The 10,690-nt window shown below is 33.8% G+C and overlaps 1 protein-coding gene across 1 annotated transcript; it reads right to left on the minus strand.

The window, feature by feature from the left end:
* Nucleotides 1-213: 213 nt before the first annotated feature.
* On the minus strand, nucleotides 214-2,104 carry LOC7462948 (BURP domain-containing protein 3). The gene is made up of 3 exons (XM_006371656.3): nucleotides 1,939-2,104; nucleotides 1,698-1,803; nucleotides 214-1,545 (listed from the first exon to the last, which is right to left on the minus strand). Exons 1-3 carry the CDS (start codon nucleotides 1,975-1,977, stop codon nucleotides 425-427), a joined length of 1,266 nt encoding a protein of 421 aa, XP_006371718.2. The 5' UTR covers nucleotides 1,978-2,104; the 3' UTR covers nucleotides 214-424.
* Between the last annotated feature and the right edge of the window lie 8,586 nt (nucleotides 2,105-10,690).

Consider the following 10,690-nt stretch of genomic DNA (forward strand, 5'->3'; position numbering starts at 1 on the left):
GACTTCCTGCTGGGGAAATGGTTGGCAAAATTCGTCGTTGGAATTTTAGTTCGGCAATGAACGACGAAATCTTCTTTGAGGGGAACGGGGACATGATTAACAAAATGCTCTTGTTCAATGATTAACAAAATGCTCAAGTAGGCCCTTTGTGCTGGTTTACTCTTCTCATGGAGGTCTCTCTTTTCACATTACATGCTCATGTGGATAGGAAAATAGCAACAGAAGGAGATGTTATCTAATAATAAACACCGTGATTCACTGAATCTACAGCAAGCTTTATATTATACATAACCTTTTGTAGTGGGTTTTGGATGTATTATTATGAAAACCTAGTAGATATAACCGAGTAGATATATAAGTATACAACATTCCAATTTCAGCTACCGTGGACTGAAGAGAGACGAAATGACTGGGATCCAGACTCCTAGTTGGGAAGCCACACAACATGATCCTGAGGAAGGAAATGGCAGACTGGTACGGTTCCTGGCTTAACATTGAGCACCTGGAAAGCCAAATGCTTTGGGTTCCATGCAGATGTATCTGTGTGGCACACTGCTACAGCTTTAGCATTTGTTCCATCAGCACCCTCCAATGGAACCGCGTAAGCCCTCGTGGTTTGTGTTGCATGGCAGTAAAAGACGGCGTATGCATAGTTCTGCTTGTGGCACACTACAGATTTGTCTCCTGCCATCTTCTTTACTCCGGTCTTAATTGTATACTTTTGCATCTGGGTGCTTTCCACTTCTGTGGAGATTGCCTGAACATTCTTTCCTAGTTTGGAAGTGCTGAAGTCGATCATTGACTCCAGTGAAGTTGCGCATTCTTTTTCCTCTCCTTCAATTCCAGGGTTTTCACATTCCTTGATTGTTTCCTTCATTACCTCAGCTTCTGTTGATCCAGGTTTGACTGAAAACTCACTGTAGATTTCTGGCAAATTGTTAGATGAAAAGGGTATTGAATCAGTAACCTGGCGAGGTAAGAAAGTTGCTGTGTTAGTGTTTTCAGTGAACTGCAAGTTCATCATTTTTCCTGGATGCATGTCTTTCTCCAAGAAAAAAAGGGCTACAGTAGGGTCATGGTGTAGTTGAGTCTCGGTGGCCGCATACTTGTATAGGAATGGGCTTGGCCCGGGGTGTACCCCAACAATTACGGGCTTGCCCTTGTGTCCTGTGCCCACCGACACTCCGCCTTTGCCAACACCAACTTGGGTTCCCTTCCCAGGCTTTCCGGTGTTGACACCAACACCTTTGCCTCCCACGCTGACATGTGTCCCGCCGCCTGGCTTTCCTTTCCCTGAGTTTACATTCACTCCACCCTTTCCAACATTTACAGCAGTTCCTCCAGGCTTTCCTTTCCCAGAGTTTACATTCACTCCACCCTTGCCTACATTGACAGCAGTTCCTCCTGGCTTTCCTTTTCCTGCATCAACATCCACTCCACCCTTCCCTACATTTACAGCAGTTCCTCCTGGCTTTCCTTTTCCTGCATCAACATCCACTCCACCCTTCCCTACAGCAACAGAAGTGCTCTTGTCCTCCACCAAGTCTGCATTTTTAGTAACGTCAATTAGAAGTGCTTTTTTTGATTTTAGACACGGCAAAAAACTAGCAGAAGTTTCATCCAAGTTATTAAAGAGTGTTACCAAAAAAGAAAAAAGAAGAGGAAGTCTTTAAGAGATCAGGTCTTAAAAATCTCACCTGGGTGTAGAAGATCTCTGACAGATTTTGGCATAGGAGTGTTGGGCAGCACATTTTTCCAGTAAAGTTCAGGTGGCAAGGCCGCATGGCTTACCACAAGTGCAAACTGCAGCAGGATTAAATACAAACTTTCATAAGACACTCATTATAAATAGGAATGCAGGTGAAGAATTGGGAACAGAAAATCTCCTGAAAGACCAATCCCTGGTGTATCAAAACAAGTGAAGATTCAGAAACTTACAGCGAGGAAAGCAAGAATGCGTGGGACATGGAACTCCATTTTTAGCCTTGCAACAAAAAGCTAGGTAGGTATTATAATGAGAGAGAAGAACGTAAACCTAAGCTGATAATGTAGGAAATAGCAAGTGGCTTGCAAAATTTATAAAGGGAGTTCTGCTTTGAGGAGGCTGCTTCAGTTGGAAAAGCAACACATCACCGGCCGCAATTGTCAGCCTGCTCAATAATTTCCAACTGCCCCCTCCCCGGCTGCTCACTCACTTAAATGCAAATGGGTCAGGAGCAATAAAAACAAGAGGTGATTAGTTCTGTCTTATTACCATTAACAGTGATGGGCTCATGTGAAGGGTGAAGATTACAAGAAAGAGACCAGCAAGCGATGGTTATCAATTTGATTTTGGTAAGACGTTAACCTCTGCAAAATATGGAAACAGAAGGGCTCTTCATACTCTGAACGTCATTATTAGTTAATGACCATAGCATCCATAAAAATTGACATGTGGAGCAGTCCTTAAGTGCTTATACTTTGAACAAACAACTGCCATATTTATGAGGTTAGTGGGTGTTGAGACTTCCTGTCCTCCATAATTATGGGATTCCAAAGGCAGCATGTATTTTTTTTAAAATCTTTTCTCTGATGATCATGTCATGTTTTTTGGAACTATTTTCTCATTCAGTTGGAATGGATGTTGCCTATTGTTTTTGGGAGATCATCAAATAATGGGTGAAAACTTCTGTGGCAAAAAAATGATGCTCTCATGATCAAAATAATTGGCTGGATGACTCTAAAGTGAAACTAAAACAAATACGGTCATAAAGGATAACCAAACTTTAGGAGGGGCCTAATTGAAAGAAATATTTTAAGTCTAAGGGTTATTTTTTTTTGGTATTTTTAGATCATTTTGATGTGCTGCTGTTAAAAATAAATTTTAAAAATTTTAAAATATTATTTCAATGCATTTCCAAGCGAAAAACACTTTAAAAAATAACTGTTACCACAATACCAAATATGCTCTAAGACATTTATTGGTGATTTGTAATTTGATCCTAGTTAAGTTTCATATTGAACTAGAAAAAATATTAATCTAATGAAATTCGATTGATCATTACTAGGTTCTTAGTGATCTAGTTGATCTGATCAAATTTAATCTAAATTAGCAGAATCAATACTGATAATTTTATTTTATAAGAAAAAATAAAACAATGTATTTGAATAAAAATAATCAATTCAGCTTAATCTCAATAATGTATTTTAATAAAAATAATCAATTCAGGTTAATCCCAATAATAACACGTGAGTTGACGTGATAATCTAATCATCCAGATCTTTTTTTCATATCAATCCCAAGTTTGAGCTTGACAATTATCATTAACTTGTCGTTCACACCGGTGCTAGGAGCTTGTCTTGTTTCTTCATAGATGCCAAAATGATTCTATGGACAACCACACTTTCCTAAGAGTTCACCATTAACTAATCCTTTAAAAATGAATTTCAACATGTATTTTTGTTAAAATTTGATTTTTTTTGTTTAAATTAATTTTTTAATGTTTTTGTATTATTTTGATGTGCTGATGTTAAAAATAAATTTTTAAAAATAAAAAAATATATTATTTTAATGTTTTTCCAAACACAAAACACTTTAAAAGCAACAGTTGCCAATTTAAAAATGCTGGTTGCATCGAACAGGCCTTTAAGTGGCTGTTTGGGAACGTGGCTGCGGGCGAGGTTCAGCCGCAGCCACGTTAATTAACGTTTGGTAACCCAAAAAAAATTGCTTTTGGTGGGTAGGACCCACATGAAACCGGAGTTTCATGAGAAGCAGCATTTTGCTGCTTCTCATCTAACAGTGGAGCCATGCTCCACTGTAGCTGTTCACTATAAAGTGAGAAGCAGCGTTTTTTTTTTTTTTTTTTTTTAAATTTTGAAAAACCAGTGTGCTACACTGTTAAAAGTTTAGGTTTTTTTTTTTTAAAAAAAAAATTAGTCCAATTAATTGATTTCACTCACACTATTCATGTGAACATGAATAATATTTTTTTTTGTTAAAAAAATAGTTTAAGATGAATTAAATTTAATCGTACTGTAATTCCAATTTTATTCCTGATAATATTTTACTTAATTTTATTGCATGCTCAAAAAATATGAAAACTATAGTTCTTGTCGAATAAATTTTGTACGTAATGACATTGGAAATTTTTTTTTAAAAAATTGAGTTTTACTCGAAAAACTAGTATTTAATATTATTTTATAACACTACATAAATTAGAAGGATATCGCATAATGACGTAGCATTTGTGTAATTTGATCGCAATTCTAATTATGTTCTTGCCGGGTCCGACTCAGTTAAAAAAAATTCAGTTTTTATTTTTATTTTAATTGTGTTTTATTCAAAAAATTAGAAGAATATCGCTTGATGACGTAACAGAAAATTCAGTTTTTGTTGTTGCGTGCTTAAGAAACCATGAAAAATATAGTCATTGTTGGGTAGATTTCGTATGTGATGACATTGCATATAGTTTAATTGAATAATAAAAAATATTTGATATCAATATTATTTATTTCATGATGTAATAATAGTAGTTAAATCTACAATATTTAAATTATAATTATTTTTAAATTATTTTATAACCTCAATTTAAAAAGTATTTTTTTAACCAAACACATTAAACAACTTTTTATTCAACCTCAATTTCAACCACAGTTTTAACCAAACATATATTTTTCCAAACCAACCTCAACTAAAAGTACTTTTTATAAAATAACTTTTTTAAAACCACAACCACAACAGCAACCGCAATACCAAACACACTCTAAGTAGACAACTCATGTAGAACTCATAGGAAGCTAAACTTGCTTTCACTAAGAACAGGCAGGAAGAATGGAAGATGTGGATTTCTGGTGGCGTATGAGTAATGTTCTATACGCTTTCATTTATGTTTTTGTTTCACTTTTACCAGTTAATATCAATGTGACTGAATTTAGCTTCGATAAGATGTGGTCCATATCCATTGTGCAGTGGTCCAGCTTCTTTGACTAGAGCAACTAAACTATATAATTTATAGTACTAAGTCCTTTTTACCTTGCTCTTTTTTTTGAATTGAAAACCTTTAAGGCCAAACCAACTCATAATGTAAAGCTATTATGGCCAGAAAAAGACCGAAGAAAGTGGCCTGTTCATTCAAAGAACTTAGAAACAAATATTGAACAAGATAATTTAATTAGTCAGGTTCTGAATTTGCTTTCAAGAAATTATCAGTTTGAGTTTCATAAATTTTAGGGTCACTAGAGACTTATATGGTTGTTAACTTTAAAATCCATGGAATTAGTTGAGACACGCGCAAACTGACCCGGACACCACATTAATCTAAAAAAACCCTTAGAAGTAGGGCTGCATTAGACTTCAAGCTGCTTCACCCAATTGCATTTCAATTTTACATCAATGAATAGTGAAAAAGAAAGCAATGTCTTTTTTTACTTGTGAATTAATAAGAAAGAAGTGTCAAGTCATGTTAAATCATGTGATTAGAAAATATATAAAATTAGAATAACGGTTATTTTTCAAAGTACTTTTTATTTAGAAATACATCAAAATAATTTATTTTAAAAACGATTCAAAATCATTTTATCCAACAAGATAATTTGAATCCATTCAACTCTTATTAAGAGATTGTGATACTTATCTCCATTAACACTTCAATTGAGAGTGAGATGAGCTTCTAAATCCCGTTGTATTCGACGTCGGAATGATACGATTCAAAGAGACAAGAACCTATTCGTCGCAGAATGCAGGTGTTTTTGGCAAGATGTTCAAGCAATTCACAACCATTTCTGGTGGTGCTCATTTATGTTTTTCTTGAACAAGGGGAAACTAAGCGTAAGCGCACATCAAAGGTGACTGTTGCCACCACCTATTTTGGACCCCATTTTTCTTTCTTGGGTTACAAGCCCCTTTCGAGCTACTGTTTTTGCTTATAAGATATTGGGCTTTTCACTACCACTATCATGTGTGCTAGAGATTTGGGCTTCCATGGATTTATTCTAAACCACTCAAATTCAGTGGATTTTCGCACTTCCTGTTACCTTGCGTAGGACCAAATGCAGAAATTTTCAGAAACATGTCTTCGATTAGCTAGCATTGGCTTTCCAAGGAGGGGAAAAGAAAAAAAAGCTAGAGAAAAACAAAGACAACAAGAAGAGGAGGTATTTGTTTCTTTATAACAACTATATACCACCAACATTTGCAACAGATCTTGCTTTAGGGTATTTGGTTCTTCGCTTAATTTCAATATACACCAGATAAGAAAGCTAGCACCAAGAAAATAAATAAAGAAGGCACATTTTCATGCAAAGATGGCTCGAGAAATGAAGCCAAGAACAAAATATGGTAACAAAGGCTCGGGGTTCGGCCTTGTTTATTTATTTATTTACACTTTAAATCCTATCGATCTCATGGTGGGCACTATCTTTTTTAATCTTTCTGCTCTCACATGTAAGCCATTTCGTCTAGTGTATCTAAAAACATCCCTTTGCCCACTAATTTGTTTCTTTTGTACACCTTTAATTAATTAATTTGTTGCGTTCCTCTTCCTAATCTTTGGTGGGCACAGTGTCTTCCACTCATTAGAGAGATTTTTTTTCACTTCATTTTCTTACTATAGCTCAGTGAGTCAATCTCTGTAATGGTAGTTTGGTATAGAAACATTGGTGGGACGGTTTACAGTGCCAACATGCTTTTGTTTGTGTGGCAATTCAAAAATGAGAGAATCCACATTATGATATCGGCATGCTATGGCTTTACTTGCATTGGTTTTTGGACATTTCTCGTCTAAGAATTCATGATTTCCCCGATGAGTGGATTTCTCAACCACACGAACTCACATGCATTATGTTTTTTAAATAATTATTTTAACCTAAAAGTTTAATCTATTAAATAAATTTTCAAGATATGATTTATATAATTCTCTAACATATTATTTCAAGTAAAAATCATTTGAACTTGAAACGTGCATAAGTTTACGCTTAATTTTTATCAAATAAAATAGAAATATTGGTGAGATTTGAATTTGTGATCGCTTGATCAACAAAACTCTAATATCATGTTAAAAAACCATCTCAATCCAAAAACTTAAACTGTTAGGTGAAGTTTCAAAAGATAATTTATATAATTCTTTAACAATACCAATGTCATGCTTAATCTCATCTTTCAAGAATTTTCTATGCTATAATGCATTTTGAACTCAATGGACTTTGATCATTCGTTTCTTCCCTTTATTGTACTAGTATTATTATTTTTTTAATTAAAAGCTTTCTTAAACTCAATATTTTTGGTTGTAGGAGTATGACGTGATTTCATATTCCAAAAGTGTTGTGATTAAGTGTAGCATGCATGAAGAATCCTATTGGCCTAACCCATCACCAAAGTGAAGAGCATTCATCGTGCGCGCAGGAGGATTGCTGAATCCTTTCGCTATTGATTATCCGGCTGTCCATATCTATTGAAAAGAAGTTCATTGTTAGTGTCACCAATATATATTTTGTGTAAATTAATTTGGTTTTGATCTTATACCTTTTGGTGGTTTAGCAAGCTAGCTAAAAGGTGTGATATTACATATATGAAGAGGTATCATTGGATTTTACGAGATGATTTTAAGGATATATTATTCACATCAACCTGATATACATAAAAAAAAAAAACCCTCTTGAGTAATGGTCTCAAAATTTAAACTAAAACAATCAAGAGAATACAAATTTTTAAATAAAAAATTAACTCTTGAAATTGTGCTAATACTTTCAGAAAATATTAAGTAAGTTTGGTGTGTCAAAGAACCATCTCAACCCAATAACTTAAATTTTTAGGTGAGATCTCAATATATAATTTATATTATTCTCTAATATGGTGCTCATGCAACAATTAAAAATATAAAGCAAACTATCAACATGCACTTCTGGTTTTCTAGATATTTATTATTCATATTCTTGTAAATAAGAATTTATCAATTATAGTCCCGATCTTATCATATTGTTTTTAATATACTCTTCTTATTAAATAAATTTGTTAAAGTTACAGTTTTACATTATATTATACTCTTACTAAAGCTAATTAACAGGTCTACTCAATATAGGTAGACTACAAATAAAGGACAAACTCAGAGTTACAACTAATTAATTTTTTTAAAAAAGTATAATTGAGAATCTCTAGAAAAAACAAGGGCGAGTCGACTAAATTTATCAAAAAAAAATATATATATATAAAAAATCCCAGAAGAAATTAAAGGTGATGACCTACATACAGGTCATTATTTGATATCAACCTGGCCGACTACTGAAAAATGCTTTCCCAATTGGTTTATGGAAATTAAAACCCTTGTAAATACATAAAAAAGAAAGAAAATGACCATGCAAGCTCTCTTTAAAGGAAAATACACAGTGTCTCGCTTCAAAAAGCGAAGAAATGTCCTAAAAAGTCTCGTGTAAAGTATGTGCAATGCATATATAGATACTTGTTATTAATCATGACCGATGTTTTCTTGCAGAGGAAAAAAGAATCTTGATATATTATAATTAGGAGAAAAGGATTAAGAAAATATCAATAAAAAAGTTTGAAATGATCAGATTGATTTGATGTTCCTTTCCAATTTCTCAATCTTTATTGGATATATGTTTTGTCATTAGGGTTAATGCAAAGTAGCTAGCACTCACCTCGGCCTTTAATACACGATTGGTTTATATCATCTTCTTGCCGATTGATCACTGTATTTTGGGATCAAGAACTTTCGAGCTATCGAACATTACAAGTTGCTGTATGAATTCCTTAATAGTAATTAATGGTGTTAATCTATGGGTTGCTTATTATCTTCGAATAAACAAAAGGGTCTCAGGACAAATGCACTTTAAATCATGGAAAAGTTACGGCCCCTCGACGGTCTAATCAAGCTTTAGATTTGAGTGATTAAAACATGATAATATATAATTTAATCAAATATTTATGTTATGGGGCTAATGCAAATAATTAAAAAAAAGCTCGAGAGAGAGTGGAAGAGGTGCCCATAATGATTCAATCATGCATATATAGTAGTTGCCCTTTCAAGAGAGTGGAGGAAATGATTCTCATAAAGTTGCGTTTTTCTCCCCTATATATGTAAACAAACCGGGACTTGTAGAATGTTTGCCTCTAGCTAGCTAGCCAGCCAGCTTTTGAGGGATTTCTTGGGCTTGGTTTTTATTTTCTTCCCTCTCCTCTCATTTCAAGACGTCTTAATCAAATCGATACATCATTGTGCTCAATGATACTCGATGGAATATAAAGTCTTATTTTGTTTCATAAAAGTTCTCCTTTGAACTTATTTTAATAGGAGGTTTGCAATCATATATATGTTGGTGAGGGAAGAATCCACAAAAGCTTTCCAAGTAAAGAAAGTCCACATGGATTCATCAAAACATATTACGGTATATATATTACATGTTCGAGCACCTCCACCATTGGGCATGAGAATAAAACCACCAAGTACAAAAGAATCTAATGAAAATTGCGGTATTTACCTAGAAAAATGATCATTCCTAGACTTTTTTCTAACTATAATCACTATTTATTTTTTTATTCCAAAACTTTAGTTCATCAAAACAATATCATCAACACGACGAGAACAAATCCTATCGATTCCTTGAGTGTACTTGTTAGGAAGGATTCAATGAATGATGGAAAGTTGGATATTTCATTTGTTTTGTAAAAAATATGGAAGACTCGAGAATATTTCAAATGTTTCTTCACCTTTAATTCCCCATAATGTATTAGCTATAATCTTTCTTCTCTTTTATAATTTTTAATATTAGAAAAAACATGTAGATAAAGTGATATTACCGTAGCAATTTTCCATGTAGCATAAGACTCCTAAGCACTATGAATTGCAATAGTGAATCCATAATGTTTTTTTTGGTTTGTTATTTTTTTTAATTTTATCATCTTCATATTTGTTTGATTCATGATTAGATCTCATGGTTCGCTTTGGCTGGCTTCGCATGGGATTCTCGTGGTGTCGGGAAAAACAAATCTAGTACTCAGTTGATGCTCAGTTTAGGAAAAACAAATTTGATTAATTGATTTAAAACAATTAAAGCTTTAGGGATGAAATCAAAACTTGCCAATTCAAGGACTAATTTGAATGAAAAATGGAAACAAATAGGAAAAGTGGTTGGTGTATGCGTATCTCGCGCTAGATTGCCAGAGAGGCTGCCTCATTTGAAGGCCCATGTGACAGCCTACGACGTCTAGTTTTTCCCTTCCTTGGTGTCATCCAAATCATCTCACCACGATCTACCTCTAAGTGCAGCGCATGTCGATGAAAGGGCTTCTGTTTGGCTCTAGCAAACCATTCTTCTTTTCTTTTTCCTCAACTCGATTTCCACGCCAAAACTCTTCAAAAACAAAAGTGGGCTGCCAATTTTTTTAGGTGTCAAATTTGATCTTCATTCTTGTGATTGTTATTTTTACCAATATTTTTTTTATTCAATTTCATCCTTCAATATTGGGTTTGTTGATAATTTGACTTTTTTATTTTTTTTCTTTATTTTTCCTTTTATGAGGCAATGCTAGTCTCATGACCTAGTTTACAAGGTTTTCGTGTTGACCTATGATTACTTGGTCTTTTTTTTGTTTTTGTTATTTTAGGTATGAAATTGAGCTTCATGGTTTTTTTTTATTTGCTATCTATGAGATAATATCAGTTTCATAACTCAGGTCGCGAGTTTGAAAGGTTTG

This window comes from Populus trichocarpa, chromosome 18 (genome assembly GCF_000002775.5).
Source record: "Populus trichocarpa isolate Nisqually-1 chromosome 18, P.trichocarpa_v4.1, whole genome shotgun sequence".
Taxonomy (NCBI): domain Eukaryota; kingdom Viridiplantae; phylum Streptophyta; class Magnoliopsida; order Malpighiales; family Salicaceae; genus Populus; species Populus trichocarpa.